The 27,989-nt window shown below is 40.8% G+C and overlaps 1 protein-coding gene across 2 annotated transcripts in view; it reads left to right on the top strand.

Annotated features, from left to right (window-relative positions):
- Positions 1–27,989, top strand: part of CDC16 (cell division cycle 16) — a 68,038-nt gene that overhangs the window by 3,827 nt on the left and 36,222 nt on the right. Inside the window, exons 2-12 of one of the 2 annotated variants that reach the window (XM_073350735.2) lie at positions 2,215–2,269; positions 4,170–4,321; positions 5,159–5,197; positions 9,224–9,364; positions 11,866–12,025; positions 12,899–12,993; positions 13,719–13,852; positions 15,240–15,319; positions 16,226–16,275; positions 24,368–24,441; positions 26,287–26,412. In XM_073350735.2, coding sequence (XP_073206836.1) covers positions 2,215–2,269; positions 4,170–4,321; positions 5,159–5,197; positions 9,224–9,364; positions 11,866–12,025; positions 12,899–12,993; positions 13,719–13,852; positions 15,240–15,319; positions 16,226–16,275; positions 24,368–24,441; positions 26,287–26,412 — 1,106 coding nt within the window. The remainder of the gene's footprint in view (positions 1–2,214; positions 2,270–4,169; positions 4,322–5,158; positions 5,198–9,223; positions 9,365–11,865; positions 12,026–12,898; positions 12,994–13,718; positions 13,853–15,239; positions 15,320–16,225; positions 16,276–24,367; positions 24,442–26,286; positions 26,413–27,989) is intronic. The other variant, XM_073350741.2, reaches the window with a different exon arrangement.

Here is a 27,989-nt window from a genome sequence, read left to right on the forward strand (position 1 = left end):
TTAATTGGAGCAGTTTGTCAAAGCTGTGATACAGTGACTTCTTGGGGAGTCGTGCCCTCTCCCCAGAGGATTAGCTCCTCTCCCTGACCCCTGGTGTGTATGATCAAAGGCAAGATGTGCAGGTGTATCTTGGTAGATCCAGTATGCCTTATTTCAGCACTAGGGTTTGTCAGTTGTGGGGCATATGGGTCTAGCCTTGGGAATTGTCAGCAGTTAGGTGAGAGATGAGTGTGGATCACTGTTCCCTCTAAGCTGTGTACATGTGTCCGCGCACACAGATCCTAAACCCCAGGCACACGGTGAAACACTGCACGTACAAAAAATGAAATACTACATCGGAGCCAGGCCAAAATATCATTTACGGGCGACTTTTGACATTGTTCACCCGCCATCTATCAACACAGCCAGATTCTACTAGCTGGCAAGGCGGGGAAAGGGAAAGGAGGTTAAATTTCCTTTTTCTAAGTATTTAAAAATGACATTTATAGAATAACATAATGTAAAACTATTATCACAAATTGCAAATTAAAAGTTTTTAAATGTATAAGCATTTTACTCGCTTGGGCGCATTTGTCTCATGGAGCACAAATTTGAACTCTGCTTCAAAAATTTGCACAGAAGAAATTTTTTGCGCACACGGCCTGTCAAAAATTAGAGGGAACATTGGTGTGAACTGTGAGTTTAATGATAGGTAAGTGAAAATATAGTGTTTGGCATTATCATAGAATCATAGAATATCAGGGTTGGAAGGGACCTCAGGAGGTCATCTAGACCAACCCCCTGCTCAAAGCAGGACCAATCCCCAATTAAATCATCCCAGCCAGGGCTTTGTCAAGCCTGACCTTAAAAACTTCTAAGGAAGGAGATTCTACCACCTCCCTAGGTAACGCATTATGTACATAAGGGTAAAGTGACTGTAAAAGGGTTTTAAGTTTTAGCAGACGTGGTGTTTCCTGTGGAGTAGAATAAGTGTCAGAGGAGAATCTGGGGCTGAGAGACACCCTCTGCCCCAATGCCTCCCACATGCCATGCCAGCCACCTCCATATCACCCACCTCCTTCTCCACTTCTTCTGTTTCCAGGATCACTCCAGAAGGAGAAATGGCAGTTACTGAGATGTCATTTCTCCTTCTGGAGTGGGGAAACCGTGTCAGAAGTATCAGAATGCTGTTCCTACTCCCCCAACAAATGCCAAAACAGTATTCAAGCATGGCTCAAACCCTCATTTCTCCTCCTTTCCTAGCAAGCATTGGACTGTATCATTTTTTTTAAAATAGTTTGAATGTGTTCTGAATTTTCAACAGTAGTCTGATTAAGTTCTCCTCTCCCCCAAACAATACCCTCTGACAGAGCATGTCTAAATTTCATTTTCAGACTTCTGCTAGAGTTGGGTTTGAATTTATAGTGACTGGGTATTGCTCATGTTCAGTGGCCATAGCATGTCTTCTTGAGTTACACGGGTCCTGAGTATCATGTCTGGTTTACAGTCTCTCAGGCACTCTGCACATGCCTGGACAAATCCATTTGGTGCATGAGCATTAGGCTTGCACCTGACTGTAGAACCAGACTCTTTGTTGAATAGTGTTTCCAATATTGCTTCCCCAAAGTGCCCTACGCTAACTGCGTCAATGTTAAGTGATTGAGACCCATGGTTTGACCGAGGTGTGCACAAAAAGCACTGGTAGAATCTGTCAACCCTAAGAAAAGCTTTGTTGTTTGGGGAACTATATCTCAAACTGCTTGGTAAAAGACCCCAAATTTGGATCATTAACCCAACCCTCTGCCCCATAAGACACACCAAATTTGAAGGCAATATGAATAACCATGCAGATTTTTGGTCATGTTGAAGAGTTTCCCTTTAAATAGAAAGCAACTCTTAATCTTATCTGTAGCAGAGCTGGCTCTCCATTATAATCAAATGCTATTCTTCCATCTCTCCTATTCCCAGGATTCACAGTAAAGCCCCCTGCCTCAATTTAGGGCAAATCATAAATGGTTGGGGAGTGCCCTAAGAAGTCTTTACAAACACGTTAACTACTTTGACTTATTTGGCAATCAGTTAACTCAAGGTTTTTGTTTTTGTTTTTTTAAGGTAGCTTAGGTAGTCACCAATGAAGACTCTGGAGTTATGCTCCACCTTTAGTAATAGCAAGACATATGAAGCTAAATAATATATTTAAATACAAACCCTAACATTTCTAACATTCTTTTCCAGCAACAGTATCAAAGTGCCTTGTTTTGGGCAGACAAAGTTGCTTCACTGTCTCATGGTAAGTAATCGTTACGTTTTATTTCACTTAATTTAAAATATTAGTTTCATGAAAACTTTTACCTGCGATAATTTATTCAGCTTCTTGTATATTGTTGAGGTTCCATTTTATATTTTATATTGTTGTGAGCCTCTCTGCAATACCATCTACCCAAGTAGAGCATTAGATTTTTGATCTGCTAGATTAGATAGTGTACAGTTCAGCATTCATGCATGTTTGACACCTGTGCTTGAAAAATGTACTCTAACTACTAGTGCAGGAACAAAGCCTCTTTCCCAGGCTGAAAAACATTCTGTCCTTCAGGGCTTGGAAATGCATGGAGCGTCAACTCCTTCCACTTGGAGAAATCTCTATTACTTGCAAGAACCTTTTTGCAGATTCATAAACACTGAAATTAAAAATAATTAATTTTTATAATTTAGTCCAGTCCACTGCCAATGCAAGATTGTTTCCGCAGTACCTCTTCTAGTGCTTAGTCTATTTCAGTGGTGGCCAAACTTACTGACCCTCCGAGCCACATATGACAGTCTTCAGAAAGCTGAAGCCCCAAGCCCCAGCAGGCACACCCCATGGAAAGACCCCCATCTACACTGGGCAGATGCAAGAGGAGATGTGTGGGGAGGGTACATGGGGATGCCCCCCAGATTTTTGCCAGGGTTTGCTGGTCCCGCTCTGTCACATGGGGCCACTGGGCCCCCTTCTTGCATGGCAGCTCCTAGAGTCTGTAAGCTGGGAGCTGCAACTGTGGGGAGAGGCAGTGGCAAACAGCTGGGAGAAGCAGGGAGAGCTACTGCTTTTGCTGCTGCCTCTCCCCGTGGAGCTAAAGTAGTGACCCCTCCCTGCAGCTCCCACCTGTTTGCCACTGCCTCTCCATGCAAAGCTAACACCTGGGAGCTGCAGGGAGGAGCCACTGAGGGTAAGAGGGCGGTATGACTCAAGCTGTTGTGGGGGGTGGGCTTTAAATTTTGTCCCCTCCCCCACTCTCAGCAGGCACCAGTCATCTCTGGCAGAGGCCCCTAGCCCATCATGCGGCTGCAGGGCAGAAGCCCTGAGCTCCTCCCCAGCCTGGTAGGCGGAGAATGGGGGTGCAGTGGGGGCTTCGGGAGCCACACTTTAACTGTAAAAGAGCCACAGTTTGGCCACACCTGATCTATTGGATTTATGGGGTAGTAATTGATAGGGTAACTTTTCTTTCCTTTTAAATCATTTTTGCTTTTCTTCAATATTGAAGACTCTCTCAGTGCATCATGACTCTTTTTAAATATAGTTTTCGGTAAGTGCATGTCACCTGGACCAAATTATTTGTCCATGTTTAGATTTTGGAGTATTTCCTTACCTGCTCTTTATATCTTTTTTGCAATGGCCTTATTACTTACTAAGTACCTGATCCTTCAAATGGGATTACTCACAGTGTGTAAAGTTAAGCACATGCATAAGTTTTGGGATCAGGACCTAATTGTCACACTTCTAGAACTTGAAAATAATATTTTGCTTTTGCAGGCACTAATTTCTGCACAAACTTTGAAAGATAAAAAGGTTAAAAGTGTGTTTTCTGCTGTTAGTGCATTCAAAGTCTGGAGTCCCCTATAGCATACAGATGTTATTTTTCTCTTTTCCACATCAATTTTATTTCCCTCTGTTACTTATGGTATGCAGACTGGTGGTAGATTTTTTTTTTTTTACATCCTTGTTTGCTGCTGATAGTGCGTACAGTCTTAGTGTTAGGGTTTGATTTAATTCTTAAAATTTCTTATTTCTGAGATGTCCAAAGAGATGCATTTTATTTTTAGAGTAATTTCTTGAGATGACTAGTTTTGACGAAGAGCAGTATACGGAGATCTTTTTAATGACCTGAAAATGTCTATGCCATACAAAATTATGATAAAAACATGTGTTTTAGGATTGTACTTAATGGGATTATATATATATATAAAATATATATATATATTTTTAGAGGAACCTCAGGACATCTATTGGCTGGCCCAATGTCTCTACCTGACAGCTCAGTATCATAGGGCAGCACATGCCCTTCGATCACGCAAGCTAGATAAGGTAAGTAATTTCAAACAAGAAATAATACTTTTTTTATTTATTTAGAACCATAGTGCTATACCTGGTGCTAAATAGCAGGTGAACTGTGCTAAATGCACTATAGGTTCTTTACCTTCAGAGCTAACAATCCAGATTTAAAGGAAGAGTGGTTACGTAAACTGCATAATGTAAGGTCATGGTGAGAGAATGATATATAGAGAAGAGAAAAGGGCCAAGGGCTGACATGTGCAGGGACCAATAGATTTAGGGAAGGGACTGTGTGCTGTTCTAGTTCTCCTCCCACTTGAACTAGAATTGTGGAAATCAAAAGAAGAGGAAGTGCCACCCGAGTTGGAGAGGTTCAAATTAATATAGTATAGAAGAAATTTACAAACTGGGATAGAAGGTCATTAGTGATTTTGGTCAGGGAAGTTTTGCTGAGGTGGAAAGGATGAACCACACTGGAGGAGATAAAGGAGAGAGAGTCGAGGGAATCTAGCAGTTTGGGTAGATTACATGCCCTATGACTAAAGTCAAAAGATAGGAAGAAAATAGGGTGGTGTATAAGAGAGTGCTTGTAGGGGAAGGGTCATAGGGAAAGAGTATGTCAGCATAAGGGAAATGGAGGGGATAAGATAGGGTTAAGGAGACAGGATGATGTGTTGAGGTTTCCCCATTTCCTGTCTTCCTCAAGAGTTAGAGACTTGAGAGAATGATTTGGGGAAGTAAGAAAGAAATCATTAGTCAGAAGAAGAACAGACATTGATGTAGGAATAATAGCTTTTTGCTGTTAATACTAGGGAGTTTTGTTTGTAGCTTCCTTGATAAGTATATTTCAAACCTCTTTATTTCTCTTAGTTGTATGAAGCATGTCGATACCTTGCTGCTAGATGTCATGTAAGTATATATTTTAGTTTATATTGGATAAAATCAAACTAAACAAAGCATGCTACGTAAATACGCAAACCACATATGGCACACTTTACGCTAGAAGGGGAATATTTAGAGGTCTAAATTTGGGGATTGAAACGCTTATACTCACTGGAACTACAGGTTCAAATCCTGTGAGAGAAGACTTATTCCCTCATCCTTGTAAGATGGGTAAACTGAGTTCCATGCAACATGCTGTGTGTTACTCCTGCGGGAATTCTGCACCACTGTGCAATGCAGAATTTTGCAGAAATTAATATTGTGTATGCAGAATTTCCTTTCTGCCACAGAAATGGGCTGCAGAGCTGCTGGCCGCCACTAGGGGACCTGGCAGAGACCAGCTCGCACATAGAAGAGGTTGTTGGGGGGATAGGGAGGGAGCTAGAGGGTTCCCGGCAGCTGCAGTTCCCCGCATGCCCTGAGGGAAGGAGATGTCGGCGCTCAGGAAACTCCACACAAGGCTGGGACCCAGCATCAGGCTGTTTCATCCTCTGGATCCCTGGGCTCTGAGGGGTAGGGGGGCAGGTGTCTGGGCTGGGGGGGGCCACAGCTGGGCTCTGGGGGGGGGAAGGGGTACGGGTGTCTGGGCTGGGGGGGCCACAGCTGGGCTCTGGGGGGGGTGCGGGTGTCTGGACTAGGGGGGCCCCATGGCTGGCCATTGCGGGGGAGGGGTTGTGGGTGTCTGACCTGCTGGCTGGGCTCAGGGTGTGGGGGCAGAGAAACAGAAACTGGGTTGTCATAGGCATTTCTTTTACTGTCTACTCCTGGGGGGAAATTTTTTGTGTCTGTATTGTTACAAACATACTTGCTGACAGGTATTTTGAAATAAATTAACAAAATAATTGAAACTGGTGTGATTATATAGAGTTATTTTGACAAATAAAATTTGAAGAATTTTAAAATATTGTGCGCAGAATTTTAATTTTTTTGGCGTAGAATTCCCCCACTAGTAGCATGTAGGTCTCTTGAATGAGACCAAAGAACAACAAATTTCTGGCTGCTCAGCAAGGGTTCTATAGGTCCCAGGACACTTTCTTTAGAACATGTTGTCCACGCTCCAGAATTTTCCTCCTCCCTAATAATGTATAGTGTGGTTTATTCTGGTTGGTTGCTGAATTCTGCCCCACAGGTAGCTTTGTTTTATTGGTGCTATAAGTATGTAGTCGCGGTATGCTTTCGGTCCCTTCTGAATGGAAAGTGCTATCTAAACAAAGTGCAACCAAAGAAATAAAATTGTCTGGAGGATGAGAAAAATAAATAGAACAGCATGTATTTTGATTGATTGTAACTCGGGCTGTCGATTAATTGCAGTTAACTGGAAAAAATTAATCTTGATTTTAAAAAAATTGCTTTTAATTGCAGTGTTAATAGAATACAAATTGAAATTTATTAACTTTTTCTGATGTTTTTCTACATTTTTCAAATTATATTGATTTCAATTACAACACAGTATACGAAGTAGACAGTGCTCACTTTGTATGGTTGTTTTTTATTACAAATATTCACACTGTAAAAATGGCAAACAAAAGAAATAGTATTTTTCAGTTCACCTCATACAAGTACTGTAGTGCAATCTTTTTATGGTGAAAGTGCAACTTACAAATGTAGATTGTTTTGTTTTTGAGTGCAGTTATTGTAACAAAAAAATTGTAAAACTGTACCGCTTAAAAGTCCACTCAGTCCTACTTCTTCTTCAGCCAATCACTAAGACAAACAAGTTTGTTTACATTTGCAGGAGATAATGCTGCCGGCTTCTTGTTTACAATATAACCTAAAAGTGAGAACAGCTGTTCGCATGACACTTTTGTAGCTGGCATTGCAAGGTATTTACGTGCCAGATATGCTAAACGTTTGTATGTCCCTTCATGCTTCGGCCACCATTACAGAGGACATGCTTCCATGCTGCTGATGCTCGTTAAAAAAATAATGCATTAATTAAATTTGTGACTGAACTCCTTGGAGGAGAATTGTATGTCTCCTACTCTGTTTTACCTGTATTCTGCCATATATTTCATATTATAGCAATCTCTGATGATGACTCAGCACGTTTGTTTTAAGAACACTTTCACTGTAGATTTGACAAAACGCAAAGAAGGTACCAATGTGAGATTTCTAAAGATAGCTACAGCACTAGACCCAAGGTTTAAGAATCTGAAATGCCTTCCAAAATCTCAGAGGGACGAGGTGTAGAGCATGCTTTCAGAAGTCTTAAAAGAGCAACACTCCGATGCGGAAACTACAGAACCCAAACCACCAAAAAAGAAAATCAGCGTTCTGCTGGTGGCATCTGACTAGGATGATGAAAATGAACATGCATCAGGCCGCACTGCTTTGGATGGTTTTGGAGCAGAACCTGCCATCAGCATGGACGCATGTCCCTAGAAATGGTGGTTGAAGCATGATGGGACATATGAATCTTTAGTGCATTTGTACATAATTCTACATTTGTAAGCACAACTTTCATGATAAAGAGATTACGCTTCAGTACTTGTATTAGGTGAATTGAAAAATACTATTACTTTTGTTTTTTACAGTGCAAATACTTATAATAAAAAATAAATATAAAGTGAGCACTGTACACTTTGTATTCTGTGTTGTAACTGAAATCAATATATTTGAAAATGTAGAAGATATCCATAACTATTTACATAAATGGTACTCTATTACCGTTTAACAGAACGATTAATCTTTTTAATCGCACAACATTCCTAATTGTAACAAATGATAGAAAATCCTATCTTAATGCATTTTAAGGTAGGTTTGTATACTTCTGTGATCACATAATACTAGGCTGTATGATCATTCTGCAGGTATTTATTTTCCAAATGTTTGGTTGAGCAATACTGAAATATTGTGAATTGTTAGTGTAATTGTAGTTGCCTCCGATGAAGTGAGCTGTAGCTCACGAAAGCTTATGCTCAAATAAATTGGTTAATCTCTAAGGTGCCACAAGTACTCCTTTTCTTTTTGCGAATACAGACTAACACGGCTGTTACTCTGAAACCTGTTAGTGTAAGGTGGTCTGTCAGGGAGGGAGACCACGTCCCCTCGCTACAATGCCTCGGGGGTGACTCAGTTCACAGGGGAATTAGCTGACAGTTAGTGGGCCCAAGCCTTTAGGCCAGCCAGCAATTGAGTCTGAGCCTCAGCCAGGGCGTGCAGCCAAAAATTAAGCAGTCTAGGGGGATCAGCTCTCTGGCGGGGCAGACAGAAAACCCATCTAGCGTCCTAGCTCGGGTGAACGTCAGACCTACGCAGGCCTCTTGGCCCAAAGGTGGGGAGGCTGCCACCTCCAAGGTTGGGGTGGCAGGGAGGGTAGGGGGACGCAGGTCCACCTGACTCCACGGCATCCCAGCTCAGGGCCTTAACAGTGGCAGAGTGGTCCACCACTGGGTCAGCAGGGAGTCTGTCCGCAACACGCTTGCAGTCAGTTATGCAACCAAACCCTATTTGGCTTCCCTGGGCTCCTTCCTACACTCCCATTCAGGGAGTACCTGGGTTCTGGGGTCATTCGTCTCACTGAGGTAAAAGACTAGTGGCAGCCCCAACAGTTCCTCGGTGTCCCTGGTGCCTGGCAGCTCCGGCAGTCCCTCCATGTCTCTGGCGCTGTAGCAGCCTCTGTCAGCTCTGAGCTCCGGCAGTGGGTGTGTGAGGGAGATGTCCTGCTTCTCCGGCAGTTCTCCAACTGTGTCAGAAGGCCTGCCTTTTATATTTCTGGTTCCTGTCCTGCCCCTCTGCTTCTGGCAGTGTGGTCTCAGGTTTCCCAGCTCTGCCCACCAGGAGGTGGTTGCAGCTCTCTCCCCGTCAGGGAGGGAGACCAGGCCCTCCCACTACAGTTAGATTATGATGGTAAACTGGTATACATCTAAATAAAGATATGCCAAAATGTGGAGTGGCTTGGCCTACCAACTCTATAATTTTTACTTGCCATAGTCTAATTATTGGTGTTTTAATTTTAAATGCTTAACATCTTACCCTTGTTTTTCTCTGTAGTATGCTGCAAAAGAGCATCAACAGGCTCTTGATATTCTTGACATGGAAGAGCCAATCAACAAAAGACTATTTGAAAAATACTTGAAGGATGAAAGTGGGTTGAAAGACTCTACCAGTGACTGGGAGATGTCACAATCCTCTGTAGGTAGCATTTTCAAAACATGATGTTTTCATGGTTGAAGAAGAATGTTAATATTATACAGGGATTTATCAGAAAGCAATGTCTTTGGCATCTGGACTTGAAATTGAATGTGTGTTTGACTTTTATTATAGGATAATGAATATTTATTCCAGAAGTATTATGTTTTTTCTCCATTTAGTCAGCAATCTATATTACTAGCTGCCTTTATTATTGTCTACATTAAATGATAATCCTGGTTTGTCACTATTACTAGTGTTGTGCAACTGCTTGCTCAGAATTAATAATTGAGAATTTCTAGGGAGTTCTGTGTAATCTATTTCAGTTTTAAAATAAATAAATTCTAGGTCTTCCAGATATGATTCGAGCCTTGACAATGTAAACTGTCATCTCTTTCAGTTGGACTGCAGATTCTTGGAGATAAATAACAATAAGGGAATGAATTTCCTCTGCCTTTTAAATATTGTAATGAGGCGTTAACACTGTGTAACGGATTTGCACTCACCTCTCGCGAGCACCTGCTGGCCGAGTGCGTGTGCCTGCACTCTCTCTACCTGTTTGTGGTGGGTCTTCACTGATTGAGCCATCTGGCCAAGTCATACACTGTCTGTCTGTGAGATAAAATCAAAGCAAACCCCTCTCTCAGTGCCCTCTGTAATGTCTTTCTGTTTGTCCGTGCTCCAGAATAGAGCAGTGCCCCAGGGCTCCTTCCCTGGAGGCAATGTCTTTGCTCTCTGAAGGCCTTTCTGGCCCTAGCTCTTCAGTTGGGCCACTACAGTTCAGTTCCCCCTCTGGGGTGCCTCAATGTTCAGGCCACTTCCCCTAGTGACTAATAGGGGGTTCGCGGGCCCCGGGCCCACTCACTATTCTAGGTCCCAACCCAGGGACCTGTAGATAGCAGCTTTCACTGTGTCCCTTTATCTAAATCACACTGCTGCTGTAATTTTCTGAGCTACTTCCACACTGTCCTGTGCTGTCTTCACCCTTGTCTCAGGGCCTTTTCCAGATGGAATCCCTGCAACCAGCTCAGGGCTCCTTCTCACTCTTCCCGGCTTCTAGCAGCACTAACTCAGTTGAGGTCCTGCAGCTCCCTCAGCCAGCCACACACCATCCACACTCCTTCAGCTCTAGCAAGGAACTGAACTCACTCTGGCCCTGCAGTTCTTCTTATACTAGCCTACTGGGCCCTGATTGGCTACTTCCCACACAGCTGCTCTAGGTAGCTTGAAGGACCTCTCTACTGCCCTTTTCTGGGGAGGGGTGTAGCAGGGCCACAAGGTCTCCAGCAGGGGGCCTCAGAGCCTAGTCCACCCCGTCACACACTGGCTGTGTCTTCATTAGGAATACAGCAGCACAGCTGCAACTGAACTGCTGTAGCACTTCATTGTAGGCACTCACTACAGCGATGGGAGGGTTTCTACCATCACTGTAGTTAATTCACTTCCTTGAGAGGCAATAGCTAGGTATGGGCATAGTTGGGGTGGGGGGGCAGGCGGTGTGTTGCCCCCCTCCCCACCCCACCCCAAACTGCAAGCCTCAGGCAGGTGCAGAATTTGCCCGCCCATGCATGGCCCCATTGGCCTGACTGGAGTTGTCCCCCCAACTATAGAAGTCAAACTATGCTTGTGTAGTTAGGTCAGTGGAGAATTCTTCCATCAACCTAGCACTGTCTACACCAGGGGTTAGATTGACATAACTACATCATGCAAGGGTGGATTTTTCATTACCCCGTGCAACACAGTTATGTTGACCTAACTTTTTAGTGTAGACCTGGCCTTCATTGCTTCTGTCAATGGGGCATTGCTTGACTACACTTGAGTATTAATTTAGATTAAGTTAGCGTGTGCATTTAAAGTGTAAAACTCCAAGTGTAGACAGACCCTTAAATACCAGCATTTAATGTCACTTACCTGCTTGCAGTAGCAATTAGGAAGTTGCCCTTGGGGAGCTGGAGTACCATCATGGGCTGAACCATCAACTTCTCTAGGATTTAAGATTTAATTTTAATTGTGGTTTCAGTGGTAATATTTCAGATGTGAACATAAAGCGTGCCATCCTCTTGAGTGACAGACATATCTCCACTGCTTCTGGTATTACTCATAGGTTTCTCAAGAAACACCAGAGCGAAACTGAAAAGTTAAGACAATTTGGGCTGTAATAAAAGAGGTTATCTTCCGATTGTGAAACAGTATAGTAGAATTAGTGCTCTCTTTAATAACCCTCAAGGGCTTTTGTTTGAATTATTGCATATTAGTCTACTTATTTTTGTCATGTATTTAACCAATTCTTGTTAATGTTTGGCTGTAGACAGCTTAATGTAGTATTCATTTTGGTTTTAGATTATTAGTAACAATGTTATATATCAAGGCAGTATTTAAAAACCAGATTCCATCATATATGAAATGCTTTTTACTTTTCAGGTAGTCTATTTCATTTGTGCTCAAAACCAAATTATATACGTTGATTCAGTGTCTGACCTCCAGCCCTGCTTTTCCATCACTAGATCAAGAGTTCTATTTGCCTTTTGCGAGGGAAGATCTATGATGCTCTGGATAATAGAACCCTGGCCACGTACAGCTACAAAGAAGCCTTGAAGCTTGATGTTTACTGCTTTGAAGCATTTGACTTTTTAACATCACACCATATGCTAACAGCACAAGAAGGTTTGGATTAGCGGTGTTTGTTTCTCAAATATAAATGAAATCATCTCCAGTTTCACCATACATTTTGTCCAGTAGATGAAAGTTAGAATAATCAGTTTGAAATTACTTTGAGAGAATATTCCATGCCCAAATATTAGCAACTCTTTGCTTATGTTAAATGGGCAAAAACTGTTAATCATTTAAGCTGTAGGTTTCAGGAAAAAATAACCACCAGTGTTTCTCAACCTGTTGAGCACAACCAACGGGTGGGTCATGAGGGTATGACCAATGGGTCTCATAAACTGATAATCAATAACATTTTCCAGGCGCTAGGAGCAAGACAGCAAGCAGCCCTTCCACCTCCTAACTAGTACCTCCTGCAGCCCCAGTGCTCCCTAGTCAGAGTTAGCAGCCTTTTTTTAGGTGATCTCTTTTGAAGCAAAAAAGGATTGTGGGATTTGGGTAGCTTATGGCAAGAAACCACAGTTGGATTTGGCATCGTGGATGCCAAAATGTTGTGAATCCTTGCTTTAGACAGCATTTTGCTTTTCAGTGAACAACCTTAGCTTACAGCATAAGTATAAAACAGTAGGCTGTGATACTCCATCTTTATGTTAACTTTAATTTAGAATTGTAGAAAAAGAGGGACTGAAAACAAAGAAGATTCAGTCATTTACTTCCATATCTCTCAGTATTATCATAGCAGAGTGCAGTCAGTCACGTTTAGTGTATTTAAGATGTGCTGTTTTCTTTGTGGTATTGGGGTGAACATCACAAAACTTTTCACAGCCCTTGCGTTCAATGAAAATCAGTTCTTTACAACTTGTTGAATTTTATTTTTTTGTTTACTTCAAACATAGTTTACCCCAGGTTCATATTTTTTAATTAACACAGAAAAAGAGCTTCTTGAATCTCTACCTCTTGGTAAACAGTGTACAGAAGAAGAACAAGAATTGCTTCATTTTCTGTTTGAGAACAAACTGAAAAAGGTAAAAATCTGATTAATCCTATGGAAATCTTGACTTCATATGTAAGTATCATACAATACTGTTTTTGTCCTTAGCTTCAAAAATATAATTTAAAAATTCTTTTTTATGGTGTTATGACCTAATTGCCATTATAGCTCTCCATTAATAGAAGTGTGTAACAATTTCGTATACATTTCCTTTAATGTATATTATAGCCTTACTTAATAGAACCGTCTAATTCTGGCTAACTTTAAATGCATTGCTTCCAAAATGCTTTTTTCTGGAGATAACATTGTAGCATAGGCCAGCATGGAACAGTTAGTGCTATAAGAAAAGGAGTACTTGTGGCACCTTAGAGACTAACCAATTTATCTGAGCATAGGCTGTAGCTCACGAAAGCTTACTCCTTTTCTTTTTGCGAATACAGACTAACACGGCTGCTACTCTGAAACCAGTTAGTGCTATGACACTCACAGCATTGCGTCCTTTTCGGAGACACTCCTTCAAATTCTGACAGTCAAATATCTTTCATTTTTGGAAGTTGCTTATGCCAAATGTGTCATAAAGAAATGCATTACCTAAAAGTTACAGTTTTATACTCAATATTGGCTTTTTATATGGAGTCAAAATTTTGAGGTTCAGAGGTCCTTAAATTATCATTTTCAGAACTAAAAACAAATATTGATAGAACGATGCTTGGGTTTTCCCATTTTATATCATATTTATGTTACAATTATGTTTTTCAGTATAATAAGCCAAGTGAAACAATAATTCCTGAATCTGTAGATGGTCTTCAGGACAATCTGGATGTAGTAGTGTCCCTAGCTGAAAGGCATTATTATAACTGTGACTTCAAAATGTGCTACAAGCTTACTTCTGTGTAAGTACATGAAAAAACTTTGATATTTATTTGAATTTTCATTTTGCTACTTTTCAGATGGCATGCAGAAATAAACTCTGTATAACCACAAGTTCACCCAAATATATTATTGACTCAGTTGTCTAATGTATATTTTGCAAGCTAATATCTCATCTACAGTAAACATGCAGTTGACTCTAGCATTTGGCGTTGTAAAAGTACATTTGTTTTACTGTGTGGCACAAAGCAAAATACTTGAGCTTTATATAATGCTGCCTTATGTTAATCCCTACATTTTCTCCAGGTGAGCCCTCTTAAAATAGTTGTCTTATGAAATGAAGGTTTGAAAGTTTTAACTTTTATTTCAAAATATAGTAAATCTTTTGGTTGATCAAACCAAGCCAAGACATTGCCATATGGGATACAACCTTGAGTCCAGTACTGGTATGGTTTGGGAATACTGCAGAGGCATAATACTAATCCCTGTTGGGAAGTGCAGCACCTGGAGTGAAATCATGGCCGCACTGAGGCAAATAGCAAAGCTCCTACTGACTTCAGTGGAGCCAGGATTTCACCCCTTGTGTTCATTTTCTAGCACCCTCTTCCCACCCGTTACACTGCTCAACATGAGAGTGCGTTATGAACTCCACAGGGATTTGTCCAGCTGCCTTTTGTCAGAAGGAGAGTTGTGACAGACTTTTGAGCCTTTGCGGTGGGAGTCTCCTCAGAAGTTTGAATCCTTGCAAAATTTTGGGCTTCCTATAATGAAAGACTCTGGGACATTTTAGGGCATTAAATGCTCCTCTGGGCAATTCCCATGCTCTCAGATATTTGAAAAAAGGAAACTAAACTGTTGCAGCTTGAAACATGGTTATGGGATTTCCCTTTTCAGTGCTTGGAATCTAAAAATAGTGCCTTTGATGTAAGGGGTTCTGTAGAAAGGTGCTGTGCATTCCTGTTCACAAGAGAGATGGTTATCATGATGCAAGGCCATTTGAGGAGGGCAGAGAGTAAAAGGGAATATATTAAGGTTTCTTATGTTCCAGCCAGAGCTTGTGGGTCCTACAGGATGGATGGACAGAAAAATAGATACTCTGCATTCATTTGGTAGCTAAGTGTGAAACAAATATAGTGGAAATTGTATTCAGTTTTCCTAATGTCTGTTTCATCTGTCAGAATTTCTCGTTAATTTATCTGTTTAGCTAAATTAGTTCTAATTGTTCTGTTGTGTGGTTAGGCTTTATTATGCTATCAGGGAATGACCACTTGTGAAGAGATCATGATTATTATAGATTGATTTAAAGTGCTAATTGCTCACTATATAATATAACAGTAATTTGTCTCCAACTCAATTAAATGATTTTAACATTTTATTTTATAATAATCCTTGCTGTTTTTGTATTTTTAGAGTAATGGAAAAAGATCCTTTCCATGCCAATTGTTTACCTGTGCACATAGGGACACTTGTGGAGCTGAATAAAGCAAATGGTGAGAAATATTATTGACTAAATTTTTAATATGATCAGAGTCAAATATAGGTTTTTATTTTTAAAGGACACTTAGGTTATTTTCCTGCTGTCTTTAGGATAGCCTCTAAAATAAAACCAAGTTTTCCCAACAACTCTTAGACTTGAGCCAGCAGAAAAGATCTGACCCTCTGCATGCAGTTTCCACAGGATGGCCATAAAGAGGGAGGGAAAAGGGAAAAAACCCTCACAACAGGGATTTGGCAAGCTGCACAGGGAAGAGAACTCATGTAAATGGTATTCCTGTACCCTTTATCAGTCTTCTCTGTGTCTTATCCCTTGGGCTGTGCAGCCAATGAGTCAGTACTGTGAGCCAACCTGTTATTGCTTAAGTTCTGACATGTGTTCAACAGCCTAGCAAATGTAACTTTTTTATTTCAAACAATGAAAAACAAACATAGGGGGAAATTTTCAAAAGTGGCTACTTGGAACCACAAAATATGTGAGCATATCTATTGTGTATGCCATAAGTTTTCAAACTTTCATAGTGTGAACTTCATCTTAATAGAGAGTGTTTCACAAACTGGCTCCTGTCCCATTTGCAATCACATATATCTCTTTTCCGTTCAGTTAAGATGCTGTTCACAAGTACTCAACATCCCTGTGGCAACTACAATAGTGTAGCTTAGACATCTGCTTCTTGATTCCAGCTGTTTGTACAGTTATCCATGCTCTTTCCAAAGAAGAGCTGGGAGGTCTTTGGAAACAGCTGGAAATGAGACTTTAAAGAATGGAATATTTGAGTTTATATACTAATTTTCAATTTGTAATATGAGAAGATTTAGTGCTACTTTAGAAAAGTGTATTGGCCAAAATATGTGTTAGTGTTTGACATGCTTTAATTTTCTTTTTTTTTTCACCCATACAGAGCTATTCTATCTTTCTCATAAATTGGTGGATTTGTACCCAAATAATCCTGTAAGTTGTTATAGGTCACTATAGTGTGTGTTCCTCCAGCTTTGCATAAGTAAAAGCAACAGAAATTGTAATTTAATAATCACTTTGAACAACTAGAATTCAGACTCAGGAAGTGATAGTGTGGAAATAGTTAATTGCTTTCTTTTTTTGTCCTGTACCAAAATTTGATTAAATTTACAATCCATTTAGAATGAAAATACTTCTTTATATAAAATATATTCAGTTTGTAGAATTTACCACTGATGGAGGTCATGAAAACAGATACTCTAGCTAGATTTTAAAAAAGATAGATCATTTTACAATTACTAACACTGCTATTTTAACTTGAGTAACTTAAAAGATAATGTCATGCTTCAGAGTATAAAATGATTATCTGCAGCAGGCAGGGAAGAATTTTCCTCCCATATTCAGAAGTACTACATAACTGACATTCCTTCATCATTTTATATTGGTGAGGGTCTTCTGCTGCTCCAAAAGATGGTGTTGCTAAGCAGTTTAAAACCCTTTGTGTAAAAAATAATTGATTTAAATCTCTTCAAACTCTATTCCCCCCATTACTGGGGAGATATGTGCAGGAAAAACATTTTCCCCACTTCACAGAATTGTTCCCAATGCTTTTTGAATAGATAACTCAAAAGGCATTGTCTTTTAAACGGTCAGACTTGGTATTAGTGATTTTTAGGCGTTTGAATAAGTTTGTTTTATAAACGTTCTGGTAGTTTGAAAATTAATATACTATGCACACAATTCACTGCTTACAACCAACTTTAACAATGCATGGAGGTACAATGTTCCACCTATGTGATGGAATCTACCGATACATGATTGAGCATGTATCTAGGGTACTGTACGTTGAAATAAATACAGCTTCAGGTATTCAGCGAATACTCTTTCAACTAAACACATAACCTGTGCAAATATAAAAACTATTTATATAAATGCAATGTTTGGAGAATGTCCCATCATCACTGGTATCAGTGAATTTAAAATACATTTATTTTGTATGTTTCTATGAATCTGACTTGCATTTGTTTGATTTGTAGGCAGACATTATTTGTTATTGGGTCAAAGTCTGATGGTGAAAGAAACAAGCTTTTAAGCTTACATAGGGCTCTTCTTCAGCTCTGAGTCAGCTCGAAAACTTGTCTTTCACCAACAGACATTGGTCCAATAACAGATATTACCTCACCAACCGTGTGTCTCTAATATCCGGGGACCAACACAGCAAACAACTTTCTTTGATTGTGTGATTGATCATAGTTTTCTCTTTTTTAGAAAACAAATCTTTAATGTTAAAAAAAACCCACTAATCTAAATTTTAGATTATCTGCTCAGAATTCAAAGTCCTTCTTTAGAGTGACAGCTGCATAATTCTACATGTGGGATTCAAACTTCCACCCAGTGCTATCGAGCTCCAGGAACCTTCTGGCTTTCTGGATGGCGCAAATGCCCCCCTTGTGGTGCTTAATATTTGAGGCTGAGTTTAGAATTTCCTGACTGGCTTTTGTGTGGCTAGTTGCAGATGTGTAAGTGTAAGATGTGCACACTTACACTTCAATCTGTGTCTGGAAAATTTTTCTTAGTTTTTAATTGGGGGGGAGGGGGTCATTTTAGATGGTTAGTCTTTTGGTAACTTCAGCCATTGGAATGCTACTCCCAGAAATAGAAACAGCTTTCTCAGGGGATGGCAGATAACAACCTGTCTCCATATTTTGTCCCTATTTCATCTATTATTATGTCTGAAGTCCTTTAGCATCCTCTTGTTGTCAGTGTAAGTGAAGCTGTCTGCCATCTGGGCAGAGTACTCTCCTATTGACAAATCAAAAGTCTTCAGCCATCCCACTCTCACGAATTTCCTCAAAGGGCTGGATAATACTTTTTCACTAGCTATACCTTTCAAAAAAATCTGTCCAAATATGGGATTTCAACTGAATGCTGACATAGTTAATGGATGCACATTTTGAACCTTTGAGAGACTGTTTTACTATGACTGTCGCTGTACATAACACTTTTAATCACAACTACTTCTGAGAGAAGAGTAAATGAGCTGAAGGCTTTGTTGGCTGTTCCTTCATTTACTATATCTCCTATATACTATAAGACAATATTGCATTTTGTGCTCCTTCATAATTCTTGTCTAAAATAATGTCTGATTTCCAGCTAAATCAGACTATTAATCTTTTGTCTTTATTTCAAAAACATTCTCATCCATGGGGAAATTAGTTTGGATGTTCTTGATGTCAGCTTTGAATTTCTGTTTGTCTAAAATCAGCGTATGGAGGAAGCCATCTGAACTTTTTGTAGCTTTGTAAATGGAATGGCATTTCTGCTCAAAACCTGTTGAAAGGGGTTAGATTATACAATGAGTAAGGCTAAGATTATGTCACAGCGGTCATGGAAGCCACAGATTCTGTGACTTGCAGACATCTCCATGACATTTTCCACTTTTGTCCCAGGGCAGTGTGGCTGAAGCTGTCAGCTGGTAGGGCCCTGCAGCTTCCAGCCGCTAGCCCTGCAGCTCCCAGCCACAGCAGGGGCCCCCCTGCAGCTCCCAGCCGCCCTGGGCAGCAGAGGGCCCCCAGAGCACAGCACCGGTGGGTGCTGGACCCCCCCACCTTCCCATTTTGTCCCAGTTGTTTTTAGTAAAAGTCGGGCAGGCCATGGGCTTCCCTGAAGTTTTGTTATGGCCTGTGACCTGCCTGTGACTTACTAAAAATAACCGTGACAAAATCTTAACCTTCGCAATGAGACATGTTATGGTGGGGTGACAGTACTTAAAAGTCTTAGGGCTCACTCTCCTGGGGCTAAGCTAGATGACCGGATTCCATAACAGAAAACTGCAATGCTGCTATTTGCAATTATGTTCGTATCTATGCAGCACTACTCTCTTTGACTTGGAGCATAGATCTGATGCTTGCTTTGGAAGAACTACTATGCAGTCCTTGTTTAATTATTATTTCTCAACCAACATTAATGGGGAAATAGTATTGCTAGCTAGATTTCCTCCAATGAGAGTATGCAAAGGAAACTTTGAGGACGGAAGAAAGGGTACTTACTTGTAATTAGTTCTTCAAAAATGTTGATTCTGCATATTCATACTACTTGCTCACCTATCTCCTCTTCCTTGGAATTCTGCTTTCTTAATAATTTGGGGTTTTAGCGGAAGGAACTGAGACAGTAATTGGGACTTCTCTGACTTCTTATAACCTCTGCTTTGAATGTTCAAGGATGCGTTCCCAGCAACCATTGCTTTTCTAGACGATTCCTGAGGCTTGGTGCCAGGGTATATCCCATAACTGAAAACATGAGATGGCACACTTACACTAGTGGTCTTTATGAACATGTTGAATTATAACCTTGAGTTATTACCAAGCCTGGTTCTTGCAGTGACCGTAACTGCCACCACATTTCACGCATCCGAAAAGGTGCTCTTTCTATTATGTTCAGTTACAGTGTTGATAGAATTGTTACAATTTGCACATTGCATAACACAATTCTGTTGTTGCAACTGAATTGAGGGTTCATTGAACCTGTTAAAATACCAGTGGATATGTTATGGTTTCATTGTTATATACTGCTAACCTTTAGGTAAGACAGTTAGGATATATACTTGATGTGCACATGCAAGGGCCATTTTTCCAAGTAACTCAGCTGAGATGTTCAAGCGTTAAAAAAAAAAAAATTAAATTAAAATAAAATGAATTCATGTAATACACTAAGTACATACAAAATTCCTCCTCTTTCTCCCTTCTTTTTTCAAACACTAAGGGATGGTCTACATTGAAAAGTTACGTTGACATAGCTACGTTTCTCAAGGGTGTGACGAATCCATACCCTGGAGAGTCGTAGTTAAACCAACCTAATCCCTGGTGTAGACAGTGCTAGGCTGACGGAAGAATTCTTCTGTTGGCCTACCTACTGCCTCTGGGGGAGGTAGATTATATACAGCAATGGGAGAACCCCTCCCATCACTATATAGCGGCAATGTCTACACTACAAACTTTGGTTGATGCAAGTTACACCGGCATAAAGCTGCTACGTTAAGTGTATCATGTGTGCTTGTGCATACTTGGCTCCTTGTATCGGCACTGAATGAACTCACCAGGAGTGCTGATGTCAATGCGCAGCACAGTGCACCATGGGTAGGTATCCCAGTATGCAACCACCCTCCAGCGCACTGTATTTTGGGAAGTTTTGGCGGCGCACGATGTGCAGAAATGAGTTGCACAGGGTGACTGGGAGCAAGGGGTCAACTTACCAGTGTGTAACTGTCTCCATCCCATAATATCATCCATATCTGATAATTTTTCCATCTTTTTTTAAAAATCCCATGAACCCGTGTGGCCTTTCTCCTGTCAGAGGATGGCAGACAGAAAACATGGAACCTGCACAGCTCTCTGCATTATTGTTATAAGCATTCCAAGCACAGGACCACATGATCCTCCAGTATTTCCAGAGCCATAAAAGCAACAGAATCTGCAGGGAACATGAGAATTTCTTGGAGGACAAATAACTGTGGGACATAGTGAGAACCAATTCAAGGTTGTTGATGGCATTCCCAGAGCAGCTGCTGCTGCTGGAACACTGCTTCTGGCCCAAGAAATAAGCACTGACTGGTGGGATCAAATTGTTATGCAGGCTTGGGATGATGAGCAGTGGCTGCATAACTTTCGAATGCACAAAGCCACATTCCTGAGTTCACCCCAGCCCTTCAGCACTGGGACGCAGGATGAGAGCTGCACTGACAGTGGAGAAGCGAGTGGTGATTGCACTGTGGAAATTACAGTGCTGGATTGCTACCGGTCAGTGAAAAAACATTTTGGAGTTGGAAAATCCACTGCCTGGCCTGTTCTCATGCGCGTGTGCAGGCCCATTAATCATTTCCTACTACACAGGATTTGTGGCTGTCAGCAATGTGCAGGACATAGTGGATGGATTTGCATCAGTGCAGTTCCTAAACTGCAGTGGCTCAATAGATGGCACACACAATCCTATTTTGGCACCAGACCATCTTGCCACAGTGTATATCAACAAAAAGAGCTATTTTTCTATGGTTATGCAAGCATTGTTGCATCACTGGGGATGCTTCACTGACATCAGTCTTGTCTGCTCAGGGAAGGTGCATATTGCTCACATCTTTTAAGAACACAAGACTGTTCAGAAACTTACAAGCAGGGACTTTCTTTCCCGACCAGCAGATTACCTTTGGTGATATTGAACTGTCAATAGTGATCCTGGGGGGAACTAGAACACCCCTTGCTCCCTTGGCTCATGAAGCTATACACTGTCCACCTTGACAGCATCAAGGGAAGATTCAGCTACCAGCTCAGCAAGGGAAGAATAACAGTTGAATGTGCTTTTGGTAGATTGAGGGGACACTGTTGCTGTTTACTCACAAGATGGGATCTCAGTGGAAAAAAAAAACTTCCAATGGTTATAGCTGCCTGCTCTGCCATGCATAGTATCTGTGAAACAGAGGGGGAGAAGTTGCTGCTGGGTTAGAGGATGGAGTTAGAGCTGCTATCTGCTGAGATTGAACAGCCAAGCACAAGGGCTATTAGAAGAGCTCCGCACAGAGCTTTATGGCTCAGGGAGGCTTTTAAAGAGCGCTTCAACATTGAGCCACAGTAATATGTTGTGGTGTACTGTGCTCTACCTGGCCTTGCTATTTTGAGGCCTGTTAGGAATTGTGTGGTGCTTGCTGTATATCTATTAATATAGCGCTGTCGATGTACCTATTAATTTTGCAGTGCTTGTTGTACATTTATTATTATTATGAGACTGTTTGTCATTGATCCTAATGGTTGTCACACTGTACTGTAACAGGCGACTAGGTGCTTTCAGAATTGCTAAGCACTCTGCAGCATATGTTGTGAATTAATAAAGATAAATTATTTTCCAAATAATAGACTTTTATTCAGTAAGAAAACCAGTGCAAAATAAAATTGATGCAATTTAAAATCCAATTCATTAAAAATGCAATAAATTAATGAACAAAACTTAACAAGGGATTGCTTATGTGTGTGAAGCTGTGTTTGTCCTTAATGTCTCCCCGGGGTAGAGCGGTAGGAGGAGGGATGCAGCCTCTGATACTATGTGGAATGTTGAGGGGGTGTGAAGGGTTGTGTTGTAATGGAGTTCTCCATGGATTGCTAAGTGAGGCAAGAGTCTGCAGCATCTGTGTTTGGTGCCAGAGAAATCCCATTATGTCCTGGTGTATCTCCCTCTCCTTTTCCTTCTGGGACTCCTAGGCCCTTCTCCTGTCCACTCTCCCCTTCTCCAGGCTGTCTGCAATATTCACCTTCCAGGCCCTTTTGCTAAGAGTCTGATAAAGCACTGGCTTGCAGTACCTCACTGAACATGGTATCCAGAGTCCTCTTCGTTCTCCTCCTTATCTGGCTCAGGTGTTCTGTGGTTGTGGAGGAGGAATCCTTCAAGGTCGCAGTGGCAGCAGCTGTAGATAAAACACATGGATATAGTCACAACAGAAAGTGAAAGTTATGATTCAGAACTCCTTTCCCCTGCTCCCCTAAAGTTTTAAACAAGACATGCTTATTGACACTTCTGCTTTGGAGTGCTTGTGCGTGGTGCCACTCACAGCATCAGTCCTGGTGAGTATAGCCTGCCAGGGGTGAGGGAAATAAGGAGGGAATTGCTCTGTTGCATTCAACTGAATATAGGGCAATGGTACTGAATACTGGTACCATTTTCCACAGGCAGTGGTGGTTTTAGCTTACTCTTGAGGGAAACAAAAGCACAGGGAGCACAGCTGCTGCTGGTGTCCTGAAGCTGCCCAGGCACGTATGCTGCTAGCCTGCATGCTGCAGTGGTGCTATTGAATGGTGCTTTCCCATGCCACTGACTAGTGGCTTATTAATAAGGAGAAGAAACTCCTCTTAGGAGAAGTATAATAGCTCTTCCCACAATCTCTTCTTCCCACAGGCCCAGAAGATCTAATATCTCCTGTCTGCTCCAAGCTGGAGTGTATCTGGAGCATGAAGCCAGCATGGTTAGCTTGGCAGTTGCACACAACAGCGAGGAGCTGTTAAATGTGCTTGCCAAGCTGGACAATCAGGAAAAGACATTACAAAAAATTGCAGGGCTTTAAAGGGGAGGCGGGCCTTATAGTCTTTGTGACCCCTGGGCAGTGGAATTCACAATTGAGACCAGAGTGGTCAGTATCTGGCATTGAGGGACAGCTGCTGGAAGACTGTTAGGGTCATCATAAATATTGCAGTATCTGCACTCTCACTGCATCGAGCTGAGTACATGGCTCAGTGCTACTTGGGGAGGTGGTGTTACTGTGTTGCTGTAACAGGGCACTTGTGTAGGTAGGAGGCAAATTTAAGCATAGATACATGCACAACTGGGTCAGCGCAAGGTGGCTTATGTCAAACTAACTTTGTAGTGTAGACCAAGCCTAAGCATCTACACTGAAGTGTTACAGCTAAATGTAGTCATAGCCTAAGAGGGTATTCAAAGACATCAGTGGCAAATGACTGTTGGTGTTAGTTAAGTGCTTAATACTCATTGAAAGTAATTTGCAATTGGTTCCTTTGAGTACCACCCTTTAAATCTTTAAAAAAGAAAAGGAGTACTAACCAATTGGTTAGTCTCTAAGGTGCCACAAGTACTCCTTTTCTTTTTGCGAATACAGACTAACACGGCTGTTACTCTGAAATCTTTAAATCTTTGACCAAGTTATAATAGTTGGGAGAAAAATAGAATACATTTTTTTTCCCTCCTTTCCATTTTTTCTAAGGGCTAGTCTGCACATGAAGTTTTCCTTTTAACTCCATGTGTGGGCCCTCTTATTCTATGTATAAACATAATGTCTTAACTAATTTTGAGCCCTATTTTAGGTGAGGCTTTAAATGGATGAGTTACAAATAGTGTTTATAGTGGAAACAGGTCTAGCTGTGCTAGTAGATGCTGCTATAATAATTTGAAACTCTGAGAGTGATGACTTCAAGCAAAATATAGTAACTTCTCTAAATGCTACCTATTTCCTGTCCTGTATCATTATTTGTAGATGTATTATTTTCATCATCTGCTGTACTCTTAGTATTGTTCTTTTGACGTTGATGTTTAGGTCTCATGGTTTGCGGTAGGATGCTATTATCTCATGGTCGGTCACAAAAATGAACATGCCAGAAGATATCTCAGGTAAAAGCTTAACTTCATATCTAATAATATTAGATTTATTATTGTGTTGTTTATGACTTGTTAGGTCAGTATTATTCAGGATTTAATTTTCAAATAAAGAATAGTTAACTATAAAAGTATTACACAAGAGCTGTTCATTATAAATAAATGTAATTACAGAAACCCAGTAATCCTGGCTGCTGTACGTTCCCTGTGTTTACCCTTTCTTTGCTATGGCAATCCTTTGATACTGCAATCAATCAAAAATGTTTTGTTACAAACTGGCCTCATATGGGGGATATAGTCACCCTGCCATTCGAAGTGAACCCAGTCGCTGGGTCCCATGTGCTTCCAACTGATTCTAATTCTAGAGATGCTCTGGAACTGTAGAGCATACTTTCAAGCTTAGACATCTTGTCTGATGCCCTTCCTTGGGTTGTGGGATACTGTCATCCACGCAGACTCCCTCAGAGTTCCACCTGGGCTGTGAGCATTCTGGGCTTCTAATTTAACCCCTTTGGAAACACAGTGGCAAGAAAACAAGGAACACAGACTTAGCAAAGGTGTTTCTTAACCACAGTGAATTTATTCTTAAAGCTCTTGAGTGTTACAGATTTTTTTAAATAACAAAAGTCGTGAGATGCACCTTCCCCATCTCTGATGTCATCTCTTCTGTGAGTCTGAAATTTGTCAGTGTTTCAGGCTGGATAGAGTCCCTCCAGCCCCCTCTCTCCTTCATGTCTGTCTTGTGGTGATGGTTGGCTCCCTTCACAGAGTCTCTGCTCTTAAATAGGGCCTCAGTTTCTGGAGCTTCTCAATTTCAGCACATGGCACAGACACTCCAGTCGTGCTTGCCCTCTTCTTGTGGGCTCTTGTGTATGGACACTATTGTTCCTTGGTTATAGGTCAGTATTTGGCAGATGATCAAAGTTGTTGACCCTAAATTGCAGTTTTGATGGCTTTTTGGTGACAGTCCTTCAAAGAGGTGTCAAACACTTTCTTTCCCAGGCAGGACAGCTGTCTGGAATGGAGAACAATAGGCTTGCCGTAGGCAAGCCCAGACTTTTGCAGTCACATAAGCAATATTTCCACCCACAGACTATGTCTACACTTACAAGCTTACAGAGGCACAGCTCTCCCGTTGACATAATAAAACCAGCTTAATGAGTGGCGGTTGCTATGTCTGTGGGAGAGTGTCTCCCGCCGACATAGTGCTGGCGCACATGAGCGCTTATACCAACAAAACTTATGTTACTCAAGTGTGGTTTCAGATCCCTGAGCGACAGAAGTTTTGCCAATATAAGTGCTAGTGTAGACATGGCCTAAGTACAACATAGAAACTTCATAATTTGACATTACCATTTTCCACTTTCACATGTTTAACATTGTTTACACTGCATGAATAGAGATGGATTTTCTAATGTAATTGTTTTTCTGTTTGCTTTTTGTTGGTGTCTCTAAGATTTATGTGTAGATATAAATACCATATACCTCTTCTGCATGCATTCATTCTGTTAAATTTAGTTTACCTTTGGTGTTTCACTATGCACGCTTAACACTATCTAAATAATATAGTTTAGAAATTTGCTAAAATCAGTTTAGAAAATGAGAATAATACATTCTATTAAAGTGTCAAATAATGTGTGTCAAAAGGTAAGCTTTCACCAGTATGATAATTGTTTAGAGACAAACTTCTTTATTAAACACTCATTAGTTTACTGCAAATTTATTAAATATATACATGAGTACACAGACTATTTATACTTGAACAGGCTTACTGTTTAAGTGTTCCAATAAAATGAATATATTGAATTTCAGATGTAATTATAATGTGTTGGTCTGATTTCTTGTGTGTGTGTGTGTTAGCAAAGCCACTACACTTGAGAGAACCTACGGACCAGCTTGGATAGCATATGGACATTCGTTTGCAGTTGAGAGTGAGCATGACCAAGCAATGGCTGCTTACTTCACAGCAGCACAGCTGATGAAAGGGTATGTCAAAAGTAGACAATGCCATTTTATATAGAATGAAATTCTGAAAGGCTTAAAAAACTATCGACTTATGAATATTCATTTATTAACCTACATTACTTTTTTCATTAATAAAAATATACTTAAGACAATAACTCAAATGGAAACTTCAGTACCAGGCAAACTAGTTGAAACTATAGTAAAGAACAGAATTATCAGACACATAGATGAATATGATTTGTTGGGGAAGAGCTGACATGGCTTTTGTAAAGGGAAATCATGCCTCATCAATCTACTATAATTCTTTGAGGGAGTCAATAAGCATGTGGACACGGGTGATCCAGTAAATACAGTGTACTTAGATTTTCAGAAAGCCTTTGACAAGGTTCCTCACCAAAGGCGCTTAAGCAAAGTAAGCTATCATAGGATAAGATGGAAGGTCCTATCATGGATCAGTAACTGGTCAAAAGCTAGGTAACAAAGAGTGTGAATAAATGGTTCGTTTTCAGAATGGAGAGAGGTAAATAGTGGTGTCCCCCAGGTGTTTGTATTGGGACCAGTACTGTTCAACATATTCATAAATGATCTGGAAAAAGTGGTAAACAGTGAGGTGACAAAATTTGAGGATGATACAAAACTATTCAAGATAGTTATGTCCAAAGCAGACTGTGAAGAGTTACAAAGGGATCTTGCAAAACTGGGTGACTGGGCAACAAAATGGCAGATGAAATTCAGTGCTAATAAATGCAAAGTAATGCACACTGGAAAACATAATCCCAACTATAAATATAAAATGGTGGGTCTAAATTAACTGTTACTACTCAAGAAAGAGATTTTGGAATCCTTGTGGATAATTCTCTGAAAACATCCATTCAATGTGCAGCAGCAGTGAAAACAGCTAACAGAATGTTGGGAATCATTAAGAAAGGGATCGATAATAAGACAGAAAATATAATATTGCCTCTCTGTAAATCCATGGTACACCCACATCTTGAATACTGCGTGCAGATGTGGTCTCCCCATCTCAAAAAAGATAATGAAATTGGAAAAGGTTCAGAAAGGGGCAACAAAAATGATTAGGGGTATGGAACGGCTTCCATATGAGGAGAGATTAATAAAACTGGGACTTTTCAGTTTAGAAAAGAGATGACTAAGGGGGTGGGATATGATAGAGGTCTATAAAATCATGACTGGTGTGGAGAAAGCAAATAAGGAAGTGTTTTATACACCTCATAACGCAAGAATTAGGGGTCACCAAATGAAATTAATAGGCAGCAGGATTAAAACAAAAGGAAGTCTGCACAGTCAACCTGTGGAACTTCTTTCCATAGGATGTGGTGAAGGCCAAGGCTATATAAGAGGGATAAAAAAAGAAGTAGATACATTCATAGAGGATAGGGTCAATCAATGGCTATTAGCCAGGATGGGCAGGGATGGTGTCCTTAGCCTCTGTTTGTCAAAAGCTGGGAATGGACTGCAGGGGATGGATCACTTGATGATTACCTGTTCTGTTCATTCTCTCTGGGGCACCTGGCATTGGCCACTGACATAAAAGACAGGATCCTGGGCTAGATGGACATTTGGTTTGACCCAGTATG

Source organism: Lepidochelys kempii, chromosome 1 (genome assembly GCF_965140285.1).
Source record: "Lepidochelys kempii isolate rLepKem1 chromosome 1, rLepKem1.hap1, whole genome shotgun sequence".
NCBI lineage: Eukaryota > Metazoa > Chordata > Testudines > Cheloniidae > Lepidochelys > Lepidochelys kempii.